The 25,736-nt window shown below is 43.7% G+C and overlaps 1 protein-coding gene and 1 non-coding gene across 2 annotated transcripts in view; both read right to left on the bottom strand.

Moving 5' to 3' along the window:
• Window positions 1–21,303: 21,303 nt before the first annotated feature.
• Window positions 21,304–25,736, bottom strand: part of LOC126187993 (glucose dehydrogenase [FAD, quinone]-like) — a 35,999-nt gene continuing 31,566 nt past the window's right edge. Inside the window, exons 7-8 of the mRNA XM_049929400.1 lie at window positions 24,971–25,382; window positions 21,304–21,449 (exon numbers count right to left, since the gene is read on the bottom strand). Coding sequence (XP_049785357.1) covers window positions 21,396–21,449; window positions 24,971–25,382 — 466 coding nt within the window. The 3' untranslated portion in view covers window positions 21,304–21,395. The remainder of the gene's footprint in view (window positions 21,450–24,970; window positions 25,383–25,736) is intronic.
• Trnas-uga (transfer RNA serine (anticodon UGA)) lies at window positions 24,444–24,518 on the bottom strand. The gene has a single exon. It is a non-coding gene; the product is annotated as a tRNA-Ser (tRNA).

The raw sequence follows: 25,736 nt of genomic DNA, 5'->3' as shown, positions 1-25,736 counted from the left end.
TGTGTTTCAACTGGGCCTCATTATGGGCTTCCATATGACCGTTCTTTATCCATATTTGAGGGTCATTCCGATGTGACCTTGGTCTGATGTTGGACAGTATGGGAACGTAAGGACAGGCATTCTCGTCGTCTAGGTCGGTCACGTCTGATCAACACAGTGGGGGGGGGGGGGGGGGGGATCAATACATTGTGCACCAAACACACTGCAACCTCTTCACATCTGCACCTGTCATTCAAGAACAAGTAGTGTACTCCTTCCAACATTCTGTGTCACCCTCCACCACTGTTAGCGAACTAGCAACAGCAGGAACCGGGAGTTAGCGTCCCATGTGTAGGTTGCCATTAACACAAAACAAACGGCTGCCGTTGGACTAGTGTCGTGACCAGGAAACATGGATCGATGGTGAATAACGTCGCATTATATTAAGCGATCAATCGCGTTTCTCCACTACTCCACATACTTGCCATCGTCAAATACGGCGGTGACGTGGGGACAGGAGTAGCAGTGCTGCTCTGGCATCATGGCGTGGGAAACCATCGGGTATGCCGTGAGGTTACGGCTGGTAGCGATTAAGGGAACTCAGATGACACAACGGTACGTCACGGACATCCTGTGTCGTCATTTGTTACCTCTCAAGTGACACTATCGTGTTGCCAATTTTTAACAGGACAATTCTCGTTCACTCATGGCCCTTGTCCCTGTTAGCTATTTTGTAAGGTTGTGTGTGCATTGTGTATTGAACCAGGGCCCTAGAAACGATGGAGAGGCTTCGTCCCGCCTTAGCCCTCAGTGGTTCACAACCCCATAATAGGCCACAGCAGTCCATCTACCCCACCGCCACCCCACACCGAACCCAGGTTCGACCCCCAGTGGACAGACAAAATTATTGATGAACTACAGCAGTATTATGGGATGTCCATTAAAAATAATACTGAGGATTTGTGGAAAATGAAGCAGGCAGCATGGGCTACCTTCTTCCACAGACTGTCAACTGAAGTAAAACCAGTGCACCACCAATGCCCAGTACTCAAACAGTTCATACAACCATAAGCATTCCAGCCCAGCAACAGTCATAGATATCATGAAACCTATTTACAGAGACCTGGCAAATCCTGAATTACTGAAGAAGTGTCTACATGGTCAGACTCAAAATCCCAATGAGTCGTTCAGTAATCTTATATGGACTCGCTGACCAAAAAATGTTTTTGTTGGAATGAAGACACTAAAGTGGGGGTAGGGGGTGGTGGGGGGGGGGGGGTTCAGTGATGATATTACTTTTAATGACGGTAGGGTGAAAGTGCTGTAGCATATGGGAATTAATCCTGAAGCAAACTGCATCAGAGAACTTGAACGGATGGACAAGGTTCGTACTGAAGCAGAGTATGCAGCGCAGTTGGCCACTAAGGAGTCCAGAAAGAAGAAAAGAAGAAAAAACTTGACAGAAGCTCAAGAGGATGTTATACAGTATGGTGCAGGGTGCTTCTGAGTGACTAAAAATAAAAAATTAAGCTTATCTTAAGTGAGTTACAGTCTTTTGAAACCTTAGTAGTTGTTCCTGAAAATTTACATTTTCTGTTGCATTTTTCGCTAAATCTCAGAAACCGCTTCGAGTAGGGTATTCAATCCTGAGTCTACTGAACTAAAAGCAGAAAAAATGGCTCTGAGCACTATGGGACTTAACATCTGAGGTCATCAGTGCCCTAGAACTTAGAACTACTTAAACCTAACTAACCGAAGGACATCACACACATCCATCCCGCGGCAGGATTCGAACCTGCGACCGAAGCGGTCGCGCGGTTCCAGACTGAAGCGCCTATAACCGCTCGGCCACACCGGCCGGCCTAAAAGAAGAACATAATGTTATGTATCATTAAAATTATTTAGGATAACGTACAAAAAAGTACACAAAATTTTAACCGTGTAATCAAAAAAATTATATTTCCGAAAGCAGTGGCTGAAATGCAATTATTGTAATTCAGTAGACTCAGAACAAACCGTTTAATGTCCTGTAAAAGTTTCATGTCAATGGCTACAGTGGTTCCCTGAAATACAGGGAAGCCAAGCCACTAAATTTAACATAGTCGGGATAGGGCGTTCCAATTCCCCTTAATATGTCGAATTTCTACCACAGTCTCCCCACAAAAATTATGTTTGGTAATTGTGTCGCCGTATTGTACTTCGCGGAACACAGTGGCTAAAACTAAAGCTTCATGTCCTTAGCATAGTTGCACGTTCTTGCAGTGCACTGCGCAAGACTTTTCTTTCCATTAGGTCGTTTGCTGGTGCGTTGTATTTTTAATGTTTATCACGTTCGAGCAGTACAGAGCTTCCGTTGGCACAGGAAAGCCATGAAAAAATTTTACGGCCAGTTTTACACAACAGTCAGGACAGTAAGTCGTTTACAGTTCTATGTTGCATTTCAAAATTGTCGTCGGGTCAGATTAGGTAAAATTTATTTCAAATCTCGTTTCTTATGCAGACATTCTTATTCTTGCAGCGCAGTGTGTTATTTGCGTGTTGTATCATTTAATGTTTGGAATTATTTAGCCAATTTGCGAATGGAAATTTACAGTGCATTTTAATAGAAGCACTCTGCACAGTTTTTTCTTTCAAAATTTGATTGTAATTTTTTGCATAATTTTTATTCTTTTATTTCCGTGTTGGAACTGCGAGTCACGTACTGTGACGTCGAGCATTGGTCACTACACAGCACGATGTAGAATTTCACAGGATAGTTTCTTTAGTTTTCAAGTTAATTGATTTAAAGTTAATTAAAACACAACTCTACGGTTTCAGATAATTTGGCGACGGTTTTATGATATAGCATTTTTGTAATTACACCACTTTCATTGTTAAGTTTCACATGACAATTCATACACACGAAGTTAAAGAAAAGCAAACCAGTTCAGCCTAGTTCGATTCATAAAATCAAACCAATTTTTTTATGTAAACACGTTAGATTGTGTAAGTGATGTTGAAATACTCCTGTGGCCAGCAAGATCCCCTGCTCTGTTCCCGACTCAACATGTGTGAGACCAGTTGGGACGCCACTCTGTCCCAGCACCACTGCTAACGATATCAGGGCCAACTACAGCAGTTTGTGCCTTGCTTGCCTCAGGAAGGGACATAATGCATTTATGACAGCGTCCCCAATCGCACCTGTTCCGTGCATCCAGGCCAGCGGGGTACGTCATACTGATAGGTGGAATCATACCTACAAGTTCTTTGTAAATTTGACTCGACATGATAATCACTGAAATAACTTTACATACTTTATCAACTCATGAAGTTTCATTCCGTTTCCTCTTCTCCTTCTGAATATTTCACTTTTTTGTTTTCTTATACGTAATGAATGTTATAGTAAATTCCGGTATCCAATAATTGAGCATGTCTCGAAACCTACCAGAAATTGCAGTCCCGGTATTCCGTGTATGATTATGCCTCAGAACCTTCCAGAAATTACAAATGATTAATCCAGAAGAAGGGAACTGCTGATCTGGCTCGGTGTCAAATACTTCTTAGTGGTGTAAAATTTGAAAATTTCCTGGCGAATCAACTGTTCAAAAAGATTTCTGGCTTGCAGCCGGTCGTCGAAAACTTCATTGCACGATATTTCGGCTGGACAACTGGAGATACGTCGATGATACTTTCATAGTGTGGCCCCACGGAGAAGAAAAGTTAATGGAGTTTCTTCATCATCTCAACTCGATGAATGAGAATATTCGATTTACTATGGAACTAGAGAAAAATGGCTGCCAATCTATTCCTAGATGTTTTAGTTAAACGGAAGAGAGACTGCTCGGTAGGACATTCTGTTTATCGTAAGCCCACTCACACTGACTTTTAATTGCATTCTTCAAGTTGCCATCACCCATCCCAGACCATTTGTGTACTTAAAACCCTTGTGCACAGGGCACATACGGTGTCGGATGCGGAGAATCTCCCAAAGGAACTTGCATATTTAAGTACGGTGTTCAGAGACAATGGATACTCGACCCGGCCTACTCAACTAGAGCCAGGAACCGGGAAGTGGATAAAGAGGAGAACGCGCCAGCAAAGTCCCTAGCTTTTCTTCCCTTCGTTGGAAATATCTCCTTCAAGATTGCGAGGATTCTTAATAATTTTCATGTGAAAGTGGTTTTTCGTCCGCCTTCTAAGATTTCGGATTTGCTGGGATCGGTGAAGATTGATTTGTTACTGAGGAAGGCGGGAATTTACAAAATACCGTGTCAATGTGGTATGGCCTGTATAGGACAGACAACGCGTACAGTGGAAGAGCGTTGTACAGAACATCAACGTTGCACTCGCCTACTGCAACCCAGTAGGTCTGCAGGTGCGGAACATTGTATTTCTAACGGACATTCAATGGAGTACGACAAAACTTTGATTTTGGCCACAGCAACAACTTTTTGGGACTCCATTCTCAAAGAATCCGTTGAAACACGCATTGCGGGAAATTTAATGAACCGTGACAGTGGTTACCAATTGAATAACGCATGGAATCCCGTCATCTCCGAAATTTACTCGAGACGAAGACGCCAGAAGACTTCGACAGCTGCCGCCAGCGATAATACCGACGGCAGCTGAGTACTGCAGTTCCACCAGCGAGGGCACTGTCGCTGGGCAGTGTGGCCCTTCTGTCTCCGCGACTGTAACACATACGCGACAGTACTATCGAAGCACTGTATAAGACGGAGCGGAGAACGTCTTCGTCAGTCCTTGTTCGGCTCACCTGAAGATGGCTGGCAGTTGTCCAGCCGAAATATGGTGCAATGTAGTTTACGACGACCGGCTACAAGCCCGAAATCTTTTTGAACACCTATTAGTAGTTTCACCAAGGTGATCGAGGGGCGGACTCCATGCTGTGCTCGGAGGTGTAGGGGGAATAGCCACAGTTTGTTACTTTTCCCACTTCCACTCCTTCAAATATAACTAGCAGTCTCTACCTCGATTAACCAGCAGCTCAAGGCCATAATATGACATTTTCAAAATCTATACGAGTTGCGTGGCTCTACATTCTGAAAAAAATTATGTAAAGTATCTGAATATTCAGTGTCCCTGCCACCGGTGTGGAAGGGCACGATTTCGGTTCCTGATACTTCAGATTTTTTTCTCGGGTAGGGATGTCTGCAGCGGGATCCAGTCAGCTCGTGGGACCGAATGAAGAGCTGCTTGAACAACGGGCGTGCATCATCAGGATTGATCTACTGGCAGAAATGGCTCGAGAAATTGGCGACATGCTGGTAACATCTCTCACAACCAGGGATCGATCTTCGTACTGCCTTGTAGCCAGTATTCAGCCAGTTGGAACAGGCCTAAGGCCTAATCCATAAGCGGTATTCACGTTTTTATCATTTTATTATATCAGAACATTACCATAAATTGCAAGAAACTACAGTTCAGAAAAACACACAATTTGAAAACAATTCGTTTAAAAATTGGTGATTTTCGCGTCTCACCAAGTTGGTTTAGTAATTGTAACACCACCAAAGTCTCATAATTTTAACAACGTCATAATATGTTAATCTGATGGAAGTACATTTTCCTGGAGACACATGAGTATCAACTTTATCTTCGGTAAGGATAGAAGCTGAAGTAATGAATTAAAATTTGTACCACAGCCAGGACTTAAATCTAGCTCTCCCACTTATTAGGGAAATGTGCTAACCATTTGTTTTCTTATTTTAAATCTCACTGGTTCGTTATTGCGCGTTGCATTCGTTCGAGGCGGACGTCTCATGATAACCGTTCAAGTTCATCGTTGATCTATTCACTCAGTTTTTTTATTACAGAGGGGAACTAACCCTCACTGGTACATTGCATTTGTTTGAGGTGCACGTCCCATGATAAGCGTTCAAGTTCATCGTTGATCCATTCACTCAGTTTTTTTATTACAGAGGGGAACTAACCCTCACTGGTTCGTTGCATTTGTTCGAGGTGCACGTCCCATGATAAGCATTCAAGTTCATCATTGATCCGTTCACTCAGTTATTTTTATTACAGAGGGGACCTAACTCCCACTGGTTCATTGCATTTGTTCGAGGTGGACGTCCCATGATAACCGTTCAAGTTCATTTTTGATCCATTCACTCACTTTTTTTATTTCAGAAGGCAACTAACCCTCACTGGTTCGTTGCATTTGTTTGAGGCGGACGTCCTATGATAACCGTTCAAGTTCATCGTTGATCCGTTCACTCTGTTTTTTTTTATTACAGAGGGGAACCAACCCTCACTGGTTTGTTGCATTTGTTTGAAGTGCACGTCCCATGATAACTGTTCAAGTTCATCGTTGATCCGTTCACTCAGTTTTTTTTATTACAGAGGGGAACTAACCCTCACTGGTTCGTTGCATTTGTTCGAGGCGGACATCCCATGATAACCATTCAAATTCATCATTGATCCATTCAGTTTTTTTATTAGAGATGGGAACTAACCCTCACTGGTTCATTGCATTCCTTCGAGGTGCACTTCCCATGATAACCGTTCAAGTTCATCGTTGATCCATTCACTTAGTTTTTTTATTACAGATGGGAACTAACCCTCACTGGTTCATTGCATTTGTTCAAGGCGGACGTCCCATGATAACCATGCAAGTTCATCGTTGATCCGTTCACTCACTTTTTTTATTACAGAGGGGAACTAACCCTCACTGGTTCATTGCATTCCTTTGAGGCGGACGTCCCATGATAACCATTCAAGTTCATCGTTGATCTGTTCACTCTGTTTTTTTTTTTATTGCAGAGGGGAACTAACCCTCACTGGTTCATTGCATTCCTTCGAGGCGGACGTCCCATGATAACCGTTCAAGTTCATCGTTGATCCATTCACTCAATTTTTTTATTACAGAGGGGAACTAACCGTCTGAGCAAACACACTGAGCTACCGTGCCGGCATCCACTAGACCACCATGGTATTATGGCCACTGCAGCTGCGCGGACTGCCCTAGTCCCGTGCTCTCCCCAACACTCATAATTTGCTAATTTGCACTGTACAAAATCGGTATGTGCACGCGGCATTATCAGTTTTGTTTACTACCGTGATTATGAGACCAGTTCTGCAGCATACAATGGCTACACCAGCATGTGAATGAGGCGAATGCTATCTTTTCTTTTTTTTGTTTTTAGTCGTTTGCACCATCCTGTGTTTTTGTTGGTGGAGTCTCGTTTCCCCACTGTATTGCCTTATTCATCTTTATGGTGTCTGCCGGTTCGACGAATGCACTCATGAGCAATGCCAGATTTGTTGTTCAGCACCTGGGTGGAAAGTTTTCCGCGCACTGTCATGCCTCGAACCGATTCACAAGCAAGGAGAGCAACTACAAAGTATCCACTGTCCAAAGAAGTTAGCAAAATGTTATTTGGAAGGGATCATGATACCCACGACCCCTTCTACTTAGATCCCCGCCACCGGTGATCGACGTACAGCAGGTATCGAAACGTAACTGAAGAATCTCATTCAGCTGGTCTTTTGGATCAATCAAAAATATACTTCAGAATAAACTGAAACCTTTTAAGTGCTGCCCGCTGCAAATTGATGGGAGAAATTAAGAGTGTCCCCAATAGCCGCTTATCGATTGTTCTGTATTCCGTTCATGTTACTGACGCTGTGTGTATCCTGATAATATGAATGACACACATAAATGAGTAGACAGAACTTTGACATTAATGTTAACTGTCGCAGGTGATAATTGGTTCTACAAAAGGACTGAGTCCATCTCGTAGCTCTCATTGCTTCAGTATTGTGTGCACTGCAGAAGTGTGCTATGCTGCGCAGCACGGGCAGTGAGGGGCACGTTGCAGCAAAACAGTTTTTAATTTTTATTATTATTTTTTATTTTAAACTGGTTAAATCTGAAAATGATATTGAGAAATTGCATAATTTTACAAACAGAAATCACAATTAAAATGTCCGATTCAATCATTAGAATTGCTACAATAAAATGTAGAAGAGGCGTTGACATGTGTTTCGATTTACCCCACGAACAGAGATTGTTGCAACATACTAAAATTTCACTGAACATAACCTACTCGTTTCGAAATGCCTGACATGTCCAAAGAGCGTTCATTGTTTGAGGGTATTTTTGTTCTGTCGTTGCAACTATAAAAATGTGTGATTTTTTCACCAGACGTGTTTCGCTTTATTGAGGTAAAGCATTGTCAGTGGTCTGTAATTAAGTTTTTACATTTTGATTTGATTTTAGATCGAAAAACAGTTCGTTAAGAAAATTTAGATTTGAACTTACGGCGATCTTCGCTTGATTTCTCGCTTGGATAGGGAAATGCCGTCTGCTACCACATCGTTGTTTTTCTGCGTTAGAAACTGATAATTTTGGTCTAATTGTTAGTTATTCTGTAGCACTATGAATTGCTTATGTTTTTCTTATATCTTTTCCCACTTTCCCACAGCCTCTTCCCCCGCCCCCCTCATAGTCTCATTTCACTTCTTGCTCCTCACCTTCTCCTCTAAATCACACTCCATCACACTGCTATACCTTTATATCCATCCATCATGATTTCTCCCTCCACAACATCGAAAAAAATTCCATCCATAACTATGCCCTCCCTATTCTTACACAGTATAAAAATACACAGAAACATAATGAAACAGAATTACACACATACAATAATTTAATAACAAGAAATAAAAGGTTTTAGCTCAAAGATAAAGTAGTGGAAAGATTATGTTGGCAACACTACAAAACACAAGCCGCACCACACCATTAAAAGTACTAACACAAACAGAATACAGTGGTGTGCACAAAAGTGTGTTGTGAAAAACATAAGAAATCCATAGTGTTGCAAAAAACTAAAAATTAGACTAAAAATAGCAGTGCCTAACGCAGAAAAACAACGATGTACTAGCAAACGGCATTTCCCGATGTAATCGAGAAATCAAGCGAAAATCGCCGTAAGTACAAATACTCTTAACGAAATGTTTTTCGAACTAAAATCAAATCAAAACGTAAAAACTTAGTTACAGATCACTGATGATGCTTTATTCAATAAATAGAAACGTGTCTGGTGGAAAAATCACGCATTTTTGTAGTTGCAACGACGGACCAAAAATACCCTCAAGAATTGTAAAGCAACTACGGCCACTATGGCCACACAAATGAAGAATTTACTGTTAGTCGTCATTGTGCCCACAGTCTGCACACACGTATAACGGATCATTATTTGCAAATGACCAATGAGACCATAATTTGCATTTAGCAAACTGCGCCCATTCCCCTCCCTTTCTATAAACATCCCCGCAGATCAAACAATAATTTTAAAAAAATGGTTCAAATGGCTCTGAGCACTATGGGACTCAACTGCTGTGGTCATAAGTCCCCTAGAACTTAGAACTACTTAAACCTAACTAACCTAAGGACAGCACACAACACCCAGCCATCATGAGGCAGAGAAAATCCCTGACCCCGCCGGGAATCGAACCCGGGAAACCGGGCGTGGGAAGCGAGAACGCTACCGCACGACCACGAGATCCGGGCAATAATTTTACTCTTCTTCTTTATAAGATGAATGGATTTCAATTTCCTTTTGCTGCTAGTTGTGCCTCCCTTCTTTCCTTATCTTCATTTATATTCTTATCATTTCTCTCCACGCTTTCTTTTTCTAGAGCCTGTAAGATAGCACACGTCCTCTTCTTTTTTCCACAGCTGCTCTCTTTTCTTGGTCCAGCTTTAGAGAGAGGGTGTATGTGCCCAGGAGAAAAATGTTTATTTGATGAAGTTTCTGGAACAGCGTTAACTGCATTCGCCACATTCTCGGACTTAACCAGAGGATCTGAAAGTGTTTCTTCTGGAACGGGTCCATCACTCACAAAAGGTGTAGAAACATTACTTTCTTGAAATTTGTCAGGGTGAAATGGGAATAAACCTGTTGCATTTTTATCTGAAAGTAAAAACTGAGACTGAGTAAATGCAAAAGACAAGAAGAAGGAAAATAAAAACATTACATTATCCAACATGTCACTGCGTAAAGTCAGTGCTGGCACGCCAGTCGGGAACGACAGAGAAGAGATGGATGTGAAAAGAGGTCAGCCAATCGCACACTGAACGACCTCCTTTCAGGACGACAACGCGACAGAAGCGGCACCTAGGTGAAGGCAACATAAGCGCCGCGCCCGACAGGTGGAGCCCACTTCGATAGCAGCTTCAACGTTAGCCACTTCGTTAGCTGACGCATTGTAGCCTCTTCTTTAGAAATCTCGACGTAGCTCAGAGATCAGCAATCACTGCAGTACAGTTGACAGACTGTTGCTAGTGGCGGTCGCTAGGACCAGAAGTGTTACTTGCGTTTGTCTATACTGAAGAAGACTGATTATTTTGTATGTCGTCCTTTGTTTGCGACACATCTGTGTAATTGCACTTGTGGATGATCATGTATAAATGGTTCAAATGGCTCTGAGCACTATGGGACTTAAATGCAGTGGTCATCAGTCCCCTAGAACTGAGAGCTACTTAAACCTAATTAACCTAAGGACATCACACACATCCATACCCGAGGCAGGATTCGAACCTGCGACCGTAGCGGTCGCGCGGTTCCAGACTATAGCGCCTAGAACCACTCGGCCAACCCGGCCGGCGATCATGTACAAAGGAGTACAAGAAATCTCAGATTAAAGTTAAGTATTGGTATTTGTTATGTCGTAATAAAACTCATTAATACGAGTTGTTAGACTGTTTGTCTAGCGTAACGAGTATGCAGGATTCCTAGACACAACAACATGTACAAATAACATAGTGCCGATGACATAGTAGCAATAACATAGCGACAACCTGTTAACAATTCGAATCCAGAGCACAGATTGCCTCTGTTTTGTTTTGTGGGCACCTTATTACTATCTTGTCTTTCTTTCCAGGGGTGTGTTTACATGTTTTAACAGTGTGTCTTATAATGTTTTTTCTACTCAGTTTTTTCAGGTGGGCGTTGCAGAAATTTTCTTTGCTTGCATGCTTCTTTTTTCGCTTGCATTGTCTGTTTATTTCATTTGCTTATTCCAAAACGAGCAACTGACCTCTCCTACCCTCTGCTCAGGTGCCCAAGCTGCCAGCGATAGATGCAACGCAGCTCACACAGATGTTTCAGCTTAAGACACAGTAGATTGCAACCCTTCTAATCACGGTACAGCAGTTACTGACTAACCAAGCAACAAATGCAGTGCGGCCACCCAACCAACACGCAACAACTGTAGTTCCAACTGCTGTGTCGCCTTTTCGCCAGTTTAAAAAAAAAAGAAGAGGAATGGCTTGAGTGATTGCAACAGTATCAACCCCACATCGTTGCTCACAAACTATTAGGTACTGTGAAACTACATTACTTTTTGTCAATTGTAGGAAGTGCAGTCTTTTGCCTCATTCAGAAACTGTTCCCAAACGCCTCTCTGTGTGTACTTTCCTGTGATCAGGTTTGTTGAGTGGTACTTAAGTAAATAAATTCGTGAAATCAAAGTGAAGTAGAAATTAGAATATAAATGAAAAACTAGGTTTAGTTTAGAGAGTTACATACTGGCAAACAGCGGGCAGAACAGCAGAACAGCAGAACAGAAGAGACAATGACCGTGAAGTCAGCAAGTTCCACATAAGCGGGCGCTGTCGATTCAGCCGTCAGGGCATCGCCCGACCGGCTCACGTGTTTCTCAGTTGTCGCATGTGAGCAAAGGCCCTCGCCTACATTCCAAGAGCCAATGACCGACGTTAAGAAGATTCTTCGAGAAGCTTTTCAATGTGACAGAAGAGGCAATGACCGTGAAGTCGTTCACCTCCAGTAAACTGAAGTGAATAAATACGCGAGACGCAGTGGGCCCGACAGACGGAGACGAGAGACGAAGACGAGAGACGAAGGAAGAAGTGAAGAAGCGTAGCAGTAGTTTGCAGTCAGTTTCGGCGCTGAACACCGTCGTGCAAGAAGAGACTACATCATGCACAGACGCACCAAGTCCGCCGCTGTAATGGAATAGCAAGCAGCAGCCTCGGCGCCAGAAGACAGAACTTAAAAGGTATTTGAAGTCTGATCTTTACGTACCCGGGTGACTCGTGAGGACGGGAAGGAGACGGCCTCACATCAGCAGTCACCTGTGAGCTGGGATGAAGATCTGACAGCCGAAGACTGGCAAGCGGGAGTCCGTTGTTCGAGTCCGGGACACTGGCCTTCCCCCGCCGCGCCGCTCCGCTGGCCGACGCATAACACACGCGGCCGCTTAGAGAAGAGAAACACTGGGACGCCACATCCAAGGTATCACCATCCGATGCACGACTTCGCTCACAATAATTAAACGGGCCACCTCGCGCCGCGCGTCTCCAGTCAGCTGGCCGAGACGGCGACACGAGATACACACCGCTACGCGTAATCAGACGCCGCCGCCGCCGCGGCTGCCGCAGCAGAAGGCTACGCAAACGACACAGCTGCCGTTCTCCGAACCAGAACATCCAGTAAGATACAGTTGTACGAAACTTTCAATAAAAGTTATCTGATGTAAAAATGCTGTTTCGTTCTACCTCATACCCGAGCCAAGGAAGAACCCACCATGCCCACATGTTGTTAAGAGAGAAAAGTTAATTTATTTAGTATTTTCACCCTGACATAATGCTTAGAATGCTCATCCTGACAATAGACTAGCATCAAAAGAGAAAACCCAGTTACATTTAGTGACAGAAGTGTTACATTTAGTATCACAACTGTTACAGGTTGTATGTTCTGTAACTACCGCTACGGTCGCAGGTTCGAATCCTGCCTCGGGCATTGATGTGTGTGATATCGTTAGGTTAGTTAGGTTTAAGTAGCTCTAAGTTCTAGGGCACTGATGACCACAGATGTTAAGTCCCATAGTGCTCAGAGCCATTTGAACCATCTAACTAACAATTATGACCAACAACTGAATGTGGTGGCAGTTAGGTACCAATTCTTTCATTGCAAGTAAAGGTCAAAACAAACTTATCGCGAGTGGGTAACAGATTTGCAGGGTATGGCCAAGAAATGCAAATTCAAATGTGCTTGTGGTGCTTTATATTCATATGTTATGTTGCGTGATGCAATCGTGTACAATGTAACTGATGTCAAACTTAGACAACGGATTTTTAAATAGTCAGATCCATCATTTCATAACATAGTGCAAATTCTAGATCAGTATGATTTAGGTGCCGTAGCGGCCGATACATTTGAGCAGCCACCAGTTTGTCGGGTTGAATCGTCCCTTGTTCTCGCACGACCCAGTGAGCAGCAACAGCATGCACGCACCAAGCCGCATAAACAGTTCTCTAAACAGGCGGCTACATCAGTGAACAGAATTAAGTCATGCCCTCAGTGCTATTCACGGCACAAACACCAAGATCGCCCGTCCAGACAAGCACAGTGTTACGCTTGTGGCAAGAAAGGTCACGTACAATCCGTATATTTGCAACGGATCTAACTCAAGAATTCCACCCTCCCACAAAAATCTAGTCACAAGGCCCATGTAGTGATAGGCAGTGTATTCAGAGCCTGCTACAGGCATTAGCAAAACTAGCAAGCAAACCGTTTCTTCAGTGCTACGCCAGTCCAACAAACTTTTTGTTCATTTGCATCTTGGTGGAAAACGTGTGAAATTTCAGTAGGACACGGGTGCCTCTGTTACATTGCTTAATCGTAACACATATGAACTGTTAGGCTCCCTATTCCTGTCTAAAACTAGAACGCACCTGACGGCTTATAATGGCCAAGACATTCCCATTCTCGGAAAATGTACTTTGCCTATCATGTATCGCTCACATACTAGAACTGTGACTTTCACTGTGCTACAATCATGCGATTGTGAGAACATATTTCGCCTTGATTCGTTTGATTTCTTTGGCTTTCAAATTCAGGACAATGTGTTATCAGTGATTGCATTCAATACAAAAGACAATGTAGCTTGCTGAAATAATTCCCTGAATTCTTTTCTGAAGGTTAAGGCAGACTAACAATTTTGTTGCACATATTATTATGGAAGACAATGCTCAGCCGAAATTTTGCTGGGACAGAACTCTTCCCATTGCATTATAGGACAATGTGGCTGCTGAACTTAAAGAATCGCAATATAGCGGAGCTATTGCGCCCATACAAGCCAGTCAGTGGACAAGTCCACTGGTTTTGATCCCCCAACCTTCAGGTCGCATTCGCCTCTGTGTTCACTTTACGTTTACAGTCAACCCACAAACTGTGATTGATACTTATCCATTGCCACGCGCAGAGTATCTCGTGGATAGATTAGGCGCTGGTCGCAACTTTTCAAAAACTGATTTCCACGACGTGTATCTTCTGATACTACTGGATGAAGAATCTCAAACCGTGTGTGTTGTGAACACACATTTGGGCTTCTTTAAATATTTGCATTTGCCTTTTGACAGCGCTTCTCCACCTGCCATTTTCCAACGGTATGTGGAACAGCTGACTGCTCAAGTACCAAACTCTTCAAACTATTTGGACGATATCGTCATAGCAGGTCGTACACCTAAAGAATACATTGCAAATTTGCGTGCTTTTTCTCGCGCTTTATTTGATGCATGACTAAAGTGTAAACTCGACAAGTGTGATTTTTTTTAATCTGAGTTGCAGTACGTTGGTCATGTCATAAACAGTCAAGGTGTACATCCTCTTCAGTAACATTTGTTAGCCATAGGTGACCTTGCAGTGCCTCGTAATGTCACAGAATTGCAGTCAGTCTTAGGGAAAATGAACTATTATATTCAATTCATGTCGAATGCTGCAAAAATCGCACCTCGACTGTATCGCTTGCGTCGCAAGAACGTCCCCTTTGTTTGGACATATGAGTGCCAAGAAGCTTTTCAAAAGCTTGCTTAGTGACAGATGCTTGGTTCACTTTGATCCTGACAAACCAGTTGTGTCGCAAGTTGACGCTTCCTCTTACGGAATCGCACAGATTTGTTGATAAAGGAAGGCCTATTGCTGTCGCATCAAAAGTGTTGTCCAAAGCTCAGTGTAACTATTCGCAAATAGAGAAAGAGGCATTGGCTATTGTGTATGGTGTCAGCAAATTCCACCTCTATTTGTATGGCAGAAAATTCTTCTTACTGAAGGATCACAAGCCACTGCAGTCCTTGTTTCGTCCGATGACGCCTGTTCCTGTACGGACTGCCCAAAAATTGCAAAAAATGGATTTTGTTGTTGTCTCAATACCAGTACGAGATTGTGTATCGTTCGACAGCTCAACACGGTAACGCGAACTCATTTTCACGTCTTCCGGTTGGCCCTGATACAGACTTCGACGCTTCTGCTGCATCTTATTGTCACATCGATGCTCACGTTCTCAGTTGCTTCAATCCTCTCCTCTGAACTATAGGAAAATAGCACAGGCCACGGCAGCTGATTCATATTTGAATATTTTGCTAAGATACATTCGCACATCTTGGTTTTGTTCATTACATAGCATACAGAACTCCGTAGTGTGCCGATACTTTGCACTTTGGCTTAGCCTCGCTATACAGCAATGAGTGATTCCTGTTCATACTGACAGAGGACAGTGACGTGCGTTGATCCCCAAAGCTTTCCAAAAAGAAGTGTTGCAGTTACTTCACCAAGGACACTGGGGGACTGTTCGAACGAAACAGTTAGCGCGTCGACACTGTACTTGGCAGGGTATGGAGACCCAAATAAAACAGATGACGTCACAGTGTCACGCATGTGCGGAAAATCAGTCCGCTCCACCACAAAAATTCTCTTCTTGGTTTAAGTCGCAATCACCATGGCAACGTGTGGACATAGACTTTGCGTTTCCTTTTTGGAACAACCGTTGGCTGATTGTGGTACACTCTTTTAGCAAATTTCCTTTTACTGTGCCAATGAACCCGACAACGTCATGTAGCACAGTTCAGGTGTTGTCCTCTATTATTGCCTTGAAGGTGTGCCTGAAGTCATAGTGTAGGACAATGGCCCTAAGTTCACGTCGAATGTATTGGTCTCACTGTTTAGAGGCATAAAACGCGTGGGTGTTTTCAGCTCGTTACTAAATGCAAATAAGTAGGAGGCCGAGTTGATACGAGCTGAAGGAGTCCAGGTTTCAATAATATGCGGTACGGCACACTGTTAGAGAGAAGGATTATTATTCAAGAAACACATGAAACACATGGAATTACTTATCTTCAGTAGTTTGTAGGACTGCAGCTGCGGCTATGAACTGACAGTCTCGTAACATGGAATACCATGAACTAATACAACATATTCTCAGGGACTAAGCCTGATGGGCCCTCCTCAGAGAATCAATGCAAACATTACAGAACTGGCTGAGGGCCAATTATGAAAGTGCATCTGCCTAGGTTGAAATCTAGCTAAGAAGTGAACGAGGCACACTCCAGTTCTGTCGAGCTGCACAGCCCTCTAGAGTACGCTGTGCTCGGCAGACGACGGGCTGCCAACCTTGTGTTGGCGCGGCGTTGTAGTAGTATCTGTGGCAATGATACTACAAAATGAATTTGAAACATTCTGTGATGGCAATGGCATAAGGCGTCTAACTAGTGCACCGTCCCATTCCCAGTCACACCGCGTAGCGGAACGTTTTGTCAGAACTTTCAAGCAGCAGATGGCCAGACTTCGCACCGACACACCAGGGATAAGCATTGCAACTGTTTCTCACCTCCTATCGTTCGCATCCACGAGATGGACCATCGCCGACGGAATTGCTTCAAGGCCGCTGCCATCGAACACTGCTCCACCTGCTTCACCCTCCTCATCATCCGGCGCTGAAGGACGGCCGCAAGTATCGCTTCACCCCGCATAATATTGTCTTTTACAGGGATTTTAGCGGCAGCAGACGGTGGGCGTGAGACGAGCTCCTTCATCGTCTTGGCGCACGCATGTATCTCATTTCAGGCCCAGACGGACTGTAGGGCCGACATCGTAATCAAATTCGCCACTGTCATGTGCACGCTGATCCTTCTCTATCTCTTCCCCCAGATTCACGGATCCCGAGCACAGCGCGGCCACAGCAGCCGCCAGAGGGTGTCGTTAGACACAGCGGGATGACCCCACGGAGACGTAGCTTTCGCCTCCTCTTGTCCTGCCGATGGAGGTGGACCCGCCCACGCCGCAGCGGCCGACGCCTTCTACATCTTGGTGTGGGCCTCAGGAGGAGGGCGCGTACCCTTCTGGGCGTTTCCCGTGGGACGTTTCGACCAGAGCAAAGGCCGGTTTCCGGGGCACGACCGGAAATTTGACGTCCTCTGCAGCCACAGTTTCCGGTCCGTCAGAGTGTCCACGCTTCTCCCTCCTCCCCCCTCCCCCCCCCCTCTCGTTGCTCGCTGTCGTGCTCCATATACGACGACGGCCCATCGCCTTAGGGGGGGGGGGGGAGGAATGTTACGGCGTAAAAGTCAGCGCCGGCACGCCAGTCGGGAACGACAGAGAAGAGAAGGATGTGAAAAGACGTCAGCCAATCGCACGCTGTCTGACCTCCTTCCAGGACGATAACGCGACACCAGCAGCCCCTAGGTCAAGATGACATAACCGACTGGTGGCGGCCCTCTTCGGTAGCAGCTTCAACGTTAGCCAGTTCGTTAGCCGAGGCATCATAGCCTCTTCAGTATCAATCTCTACATAACTCAGTTATAGATGAGCAGTCACTGCAGTTCAGTTTACAAACTGTTGTTAATAGCGGTTACGAGGACCAGAAGCGTTACTTGTATTTGTCTATTCTGAAGAACTGATTATTTTGTATGTCGTCCTTTGCTTGCTACACATCTATGTAATTGCACTTGTGGATGATCGTATATAAAGGAGTAGAATAATTCTCAAACCAAAGTTAAGTATTGGTATTTGTTTTTTTGTAATAAAACTCATTAATACGAGTTGTTTATTTGTTTGTCTAGCGAACCGAGTGATGCAGGATTTCTAGACACAACACAACAATTATAAAAAGTCTACATAACCAAGAGCTGCATACTTGCAACACTGTATTGCAACATGCCCCACTTTGCCCCACCACATAAAACACATGTAAACTTGCCGACAATCTCTATAAACTAAAATCAGTTATTACATTGTTAAATTACGAAATGGAGCTATTTATCACTTGTGAAATTAAATCTATGTCACCAATATATACATATAAAGTTTTTAAAACTATAAACAGTTACTCACCAATCACGATTTAGATCAGAGAAAGAGAACACAGAAGATATCGTCTTCTATCGCCAACTCCGATCATCACAGTGAAGATGCCTACCCACGATAGCAGCACCTGATAAGATACTTCATGAAAAAATGTAAATGTTTCAATGTATCCATGTTGCAACATGCACTTATCTCCACTACAGCTATGTTTTCAGCCTCTAAGATTGATTGGGACATTGCAGTGCATTACAAGATATGGTGTACCCTTGCCTTCCTTCCGCTTCTTTTGACCTTTGGACTGAGCTATCCGCCCATTTGTAGGAGAACAACAGTTTACTTAACTTGGACTCCGCACCACGATTCAGCTTGGCGCAACAAATCACCGCCAGACGTGAAAGAAACGATGAGCGGCAGAAAACTTCTCCGTACGACTGACGGGTGAACCCCGGAGCTTTGCATTTGCGTCCGGACACTTACCCACTTTTTTATGCTAGTTCTACTTGATTACTAAACTTTAGAAACCAAAATTTCTCCTTTAAGAAAATTATGCTGGAATAGCACAATTCTCTTAAAACACAGTGTTAACCACAAGGCCGTTCATAAAAATAAATCTTAAAATTAAATCGCTTCTGTTCTTGAAAACCTAAACCGTCTTGGAGGTTAAGAATTCGTCATAAAATTAAATTCTTCCTGCAAAAGGAACGCGTTCTCAGATAAGATTTTGAAAACCAAAGCCTGCCTAAAAGAATAAAAATTAACTGACGTGTTCGTTGGTCCCCTCCCCGCGTACTGGCCAATAGAAATTTCGCAGAACGTGAAACTTTAGTTCTCTTACTCTAAATAAAATTCCTCTTTCCGAAAATGTTCACATCATACAGCTGTGACATTTCCTATCAACTATCTTTTCATAAACCGAAACATCTCTTCCAAAATAACAATTTATATATAAGTGTTCTCCACATATTGTCAGAATTTCAGAAGTTCATGTCGCACAACTGTTACACTTCATATTAACTATAGTCTCATAAACCGAAAGATCTGTTCTAAAATAACGAATTATATGTAAGTGCTCCTCCTATACACACACCAAAAAAGTTTTGCATCACCCCGGTTCTCAGAACTTCTAAAGATAGACGTTGACTGCGGATATTTTATCACAGACACAGTCTCTTTGACAGTTCAGAGATGTCACGGCTCGTGTTGTCTGTATTTCAACCATGCCTAGACGGTCAGTACCGCGGTTCGATCGCGTCAGCATTGTTACTTTGTGCCAGGAAGGGCTCTCAACAAGGGAAGTGTCCAGGTGTCTCGGAGTGAACCATAACGATGTTGACAAATTGCCTATTGGCTTCTGTCTCGGGTTCTTCGGCCGACGTTCATCTAATGATTTTTCTGACGTCAGAAAAATCATTAGATGAACGTCGGCCGAAGAACCGGAGACAGAAGCCAATAGGCAGTTTGTCAACAAGTGGCCACGAAAGCCTTAACAATTTTGCATAACGATGTTGTTCGAACATGGAGAAGATACAGAGAGACAAGGACTGTCGATGACATGCCTCGCTCAGGCCACCCAAAGGGCTACTATTGCAGTGCATGGCCGCTACCTACGGATTATGGCTCAGAGGAAGACTGACAGCAACGCCACCATGTTGAATAATGATTTTTGTGCAGCCACAGGACGTCGTGTTACGACTCAAACTGTGCGCAATAGGCTGCATGATGCACAACTTCACTCATGACGTCCATGGCGAGGTCCATCTTTGCAGCGCTCTACAGATGGGCCCAGCAACATGCCGAATGGACCGCTCAGGACTGGCATCACCGATGAGTGTCACATATGCCTTCAACCAGACAATCGTCGGAGGCGTGTGTGGAGGCAAACCGGTCGGGCTGAATTCCTTAGACAGACTGTCCAGCGAGTGCAGCAAGGTGAAGGTTCCCTGGTGTTTTGGGGTGGCATTATGTGGGGCCGACGTACGCCGCTGGTGGTCATGGAAGGCGCCGAAACGTGAATGCCATCCTCCGACCGATAGTGCAACCATATCGGTAGCATATTGGCGAGGAATTCGTCTTCATGGATGACAATTCACGCCCCCATCGTGCACATCTTGTGAACGACTTCCTTCAGGATAACAACATCGCTCGACTAGAGTGATCAGCATGTGCTCCAGACATGAACCCTATCGAACATGTCTGGGATAGATTGAAAAGGGCTGTTTATGGAGGACGTGAGCCACCAACCACTCTGAGGGATCTACGCCGAATCTGCCGTTGAGCAATGGGACAATCTGGACCAACAGTGCCTTGATGAACTTATAGATAGTATGCCACGACGAATACAGGCATGCATCAATGCAAGAAGACGTGCTACTGGGTATTAGAGTTATCGGCGTGTACAGCAATCTGGACCATCACCTCTAAAAGTCTCGCTGTTTGGTCGTATAACATGCAATGTATGATTGTCATGAGCAATAAAAATGGCGGAAATGATGTTTATGTTGTTCTCTATTCCAATTTTTTTTACAGTTCCGGAACTCTCGGAACCGAGGTGATGCAAATCTCTTTTTGATGTGTGTGTTGCCACAATCCTGTGACATTGGATCATCCTCTCGTGTATTCATCACTTTTTAGTTTTTTCCCATGCCTGCACCAGTTCAGTGTCAGCTTATTATAAAACGATCTTTCGGAAGCCAAGTGGTGTATCCATGGCATTTAATTGAAACTGTCTTATGCCTTTTCATCAGCTCTTTACTGCTTTTTATACTAACTCGACTAAGGCCAAAGGAAGGATTTTATTCAAAATTTGTCCTATAGTTAATCCCGCGATTGTTAGAAATTATCGAACTCTGATGATTGATGTAATCAAGCTATTCCTACAAAGCTGCAGATTTTGTCTTTGGAATGAAGGCTACAAAGTTACCCGTATCTAGATATTTACATCGTTTTATGCCGTAGAGAAATGCTTCCAATCTGGCAGTAAGACATGTTCATTTTGTATGTAATTTCACGATGTCGTGATATGAATACAAATTTTGTTACTCGTCCGCTTGCATACCTGAAACTGATCCTCACTGAGTCACACACTGAGTCAACAAAAGTAAAATATTTATCTTAACACTTACATCTTTCTTTTATATACAATAGAATCAAGGCACGAAGTGGATAAAGGATGTTGTTTGCTTGCGAAAGTGAGGTTGAAGGAATAAACAAAACATGTCCGTATTTTCATAATATTTAGCTTTTATTTAAACTTGTATAGCTTCGAGTTACAGTACGGTAGCAAGCCTAGTGTTGAGCTATTGTTGTGCTGTATCATCCCCAGACGATGCCGGCATTGCTGTGAGACGGCCACCAGTGATGTGCATCCTGTAGAAAAAGAAAGGCAGAATTATTAACCATAACGTGGAACAAAAAGCCAACACGTGTGAACGTGAAGTTCATGTGGAGCTGTCGTTGCAGAAGGCTTCGGAAATTATCACTGCATGATGGATAGTACATTGTGGATGAAAAACATCTCAAAACTATGGAATACGCCAAGACAACTTGTGAATGAAATAACGGGGTATAATTATTTTGCGGAACACTTCGAGTTTCTAAGGCTCATTTGTAAGTAAATGATAACAATACGGAGACCCCTTCCAGTACCGTGGTATGTGAATGTCCTCATTAAATATGGATGAAACTTTTAATAAACTCTAATCCATTGTTTTTATGTTTAAAAGCTTCAAAGGACGAAGGGCAAATTCACCGAAAAATGTCTATAGGTTTCTGCATGACCATTAACCTCTTTTGTAGTAACCTGAGACCTGAAAAACTTTCTATCACTGTCTCTGTCTAAGTATAGCTTTGAAGTAACTGCGTTGTCTTAAGAGCTGTCCCTGGTCATCTGTGTTACATTGTTATATTTATTTTCAATTTCTTGTTGCAACGATAAATGCTTTGGTACCTAGTCAATAATTGGCAAACTCGTTCGTTGTACGGCTGTTCCTCAATGACAGGATTAACTTTAATGAACAGAATCTATGTACTGTCCATTAATTGTGCAGCTGTAATGTCTTCAAATGAGCGGACTGTCAAAATATAGAAGTATTTGTACTCAAACTCTCGATACGCCTGAGAGAACGAAAGAGTTGTAGATACCGTCATATTGGCGTCTAACATAATAGAGTTATACATAATGCACATCATCTCCACCGACATTTCGGAGGCTGTTCAGAGATATTTTATGAGCATCTTAATAGAAGGGACTCGTGGTCTCTGGTGGCTCATTACACAGTAATTGCGTTTTCTTATATTTCTTACGCCCATTTATCTTTGTATTTGGATTATACTGAAAATATCTGCACAACAGAATAAGTATGGACAGTATGTGCTGTGTGTGTCGTTTAGAAACAACCTTTTCCCATTCGCTCATGGTACTTTCTGCTGACCACAGAAATACCCACTTTACTCTTCGCCCTCAAGCTTCTATTCAGTACTGCTCGATTCTGTATCGGTTTGCTTTTTGCGGCAGTGTTAGTTGTATGTTAACAATGATATACAGCAATATGAAGAGTTGGTCGTTATGCACCTCTTGTGTGGATTCACTGAATGCAATGGTACATCAGCTAAACGATGCTGTTCTGAGAAGTTCCCGCAGAAATGGCAACTACATCACAGTGATTTGGCATCTGTCAAAGCGTCGACTGAAGTTCTCAGCTAGATTTCCTTCTGCAACTTAACCAATCTGAGATTTAGCTCTTCCTTTACAGGCCAATAAAAACTAATCTTTCTTCAGTCAAACAGTTATTACAAAGACACCGTGAAACGTAACTTGACCTCTTCGGACATAACATCCTAAGAAGGAGAGCAGTGGTAACTAGATGCATTTAAGTTTCACGCTTTCGAAAACGTTTTAATTCAGTACTACAGCGACACTTGCCGAAGAAAATCCGTGTTCATTCAATATATAGGGTGTTTCAAAAATCTACAACATAGCTTCAAGAATGGATTCCTCGTGTAAAAACAAGAAAAAGCTATCGAGTAAACATGGGCTCTAAAATGCACACCTTAAAAACTACGAACACGTGTTCTATATAAGAGATGTGTTTCACAGCAGCAAAGATCAGCAGGAGCTCATAGTTCTTAAAGTATGCATCTTAGAGCCTATGTTTATTCGATTCTTTTTTCTTGATCTGGTCCATACTTTCTCCCCCGAAAATATGGAGGGCAATAAGCTAACGGTAGAGGAGATTTGTTTCACAGTATCGAAGATGAAGAAGTGCTCATGTCACTTGAGACATGCATATTAGGACCCATGTTTATTAGACTTTTTTTCTTCTTGTTATATAAGGAAGACATTCCTGAAGTTTTACCGTTGGTTTTTGTAACACCCTGCATACACCAGGTTACGCCTATATAAACACACCCCTTCATCTAGGACACCTATCATAAAGTTATTTCGGTCCCGGCGGAGGTTCGAGCTCTCCCTCGTGCACGAGTGTGTGTGTTTGTCCTTAGGATAATTTAGGTTAAGTAGTGTGTAAGCTTAGGGACTGATGCCCTTATCAGTTAAGTCCCATAAGATTTCACACACATTTGAACATTTTTTGAAAAAGTTTTTTCGGATGAGCCCCACGTGGAAGTGTAATATGCCGCTACTGTTCAGAATGATATATAGTCTTGGATATAAAGTGATAGACTTACTGCTGTTTCTTTCAGTAATTTTGATAACGCAACAGAAACGGTTTGCAGCACGTGCACTAGCCGAAAGATTACCGCTGAATCGTAGAAAGTGGTTACAGTATTGCGAAATGCTCGTGTGATTGCGACGAAATAAAAAGTAAAATAACTTACGTACAAATTAAATACCATGGAGTTAGCGGGTAGTGGCAGTTATAATCCTACACTTTTCGGAAACGACAAGGTTCTGTACGAAGAAAGTGTTATCTGCTAAAATTTACTGTACTGTCCAGTTAGATTTTGACGAAATATTAGTCTTAGACAAAGATTGACCGGCCTTTATGTAAAAAGCTTGAAATTGTGCACTTCACGAAATGCGTGTTCTGTACCGGAATGCTGCTCAAAATTGCGAAATTCATTTCATGTACATTTTGCTAAATATTCCGGGCTGTTACTCCGTTACCGAATGAATTTTTTGGAGGTGCCCACCGTGACGTCACTGCTATGGACGGGAGCACGCGGAAACGAAATTTTACTTCAATCAGTAGCCAGTGTGTATATCGGACCCACAAAGAAACTGCAACCCCCTTGAAGATGTCCACCGCAGATGGGTACGAAACATTGGGTTTCCAGAGGAAATGTATTAGACCACGGTATAACAGATCGGAATATTGAAACTTAGTGGCTGATTAAAACTGTGTGCCGGACCGAGACTCGAACTCGGGACCTTTGCCTTTCATGGGCAAGTGCTCTACCAACTGAGCTATCCAAGCACGACTCACGACCCGTCCTCACAGCTTCAATTCTGCCAGTACCTAGTCTCGTACCTTCCAAACTCCACAGAAGCTCTTCTGCGAACCTTTCAGAACTAGCACTCCTGGAAGAAAGGAGAGCTTCTGTAAAGTTTGGAAGGTAGGAGACGAGGTACTAGCAGAAGTAAAGCTGTGAGGACGGGGCGTGAGTCGTGCTTGGGTAGCTCAGTTGGTAGAGCACTTGCCCGCGAAAGGCAAAGGTCCCGAGTTCGAGTCTCGGTCCGGCACTCAGTTTTAATCTGCCACTAAGTTTCATATCAGCGCACACTCCGCTCTCATGCTAGATCGGAATATTCTTATAATCGTGAAATCTGCAAAGCTGTTTTCGAGATCTGAGGAGAATGAGTGTAGGTGTAGGAAGAGTCAGAATCTGCTATTCTCACTGTGGAAATTAGTACGTAGTCTGGCTCTCACCCAGGGCTTGTCGTGATGAGCGTCATGTGCCGAGTGGTGGGGGGCTCCACCGTGGTGGCTGCCTGAGATGCCGCCCCAGTTGCTGCCCGAGCCGCCATAACCGTCGCTGACGCCGGGCCAGACGGGCTGGCTGGAGCCGCTGGAGCCGCTGGAGCTGGAGCCACTGGTGTCCGCGTTGTCCTCCTTGATCATGTCGGCCAGCTTCTCTGCTGCCATCACGATGGCGGCCGTAGGGTTGCTGTTGGGCACGCGCGGGAAGATGGACGCGTCGACGACGCGCAGGCTGGAGACGCCGTGCACCCGCAGGCGCTCGTCCACCACGGCCAGCGGGTCGGACGCGGGGCCCATCTTGCAGGTGCCCGCCTGGTGGTTCTCGGCGCCCGTCGCCCGCTTCACCACGCACGCCCAGTAGCTGTCAAAACCAAGCTTTTTGTCATTACGCGATGCCTCATGCTCAGGACTGAGCTCATCGACTACATGTTTGGCAAGCACCCCAGAGAAGCCCCTTGAAAGAACACACTGGTCCCTTTGGAGCACTGTAATTGCTGTACAACTAACTACCAAGCGTTCGTGTAACCGTGTACTGCTAACTCAAAGATAGAAGTGGTATGTATTTACTAGTTGGTTGTATGGAATCCGCGCAGTAAGATGGATGTGGAATAATGACAGGAATTATCGTCTTTGAACGTGACCGTGACCACACACTCAGCGCAGCCGCCCGACTTGTTCGTGTATCACAGACCGCGGGCCGAACAATATGTTTACA

This window comes from Schistocerca cancellata, chromosome 5 (genome assembly GCF_023864275.1).
Source record: "Schistocerca cancellata isolate TAMUIC-IGC-003103 chromosome 5, iqSchCanc2.1, whole genome shotgun sequence".
NCBI classification, from domain to species: Eukaryota; Metazoa; Arthropoda; class Insecta; order Orthoptera; family Acrididae; genus Schistocerca; species Schistocerca cancellata.
Note: the sequence above shows the minus strand (reverse complement) of the source record. Positions and strands in the feature narration are given on the sequence as shown.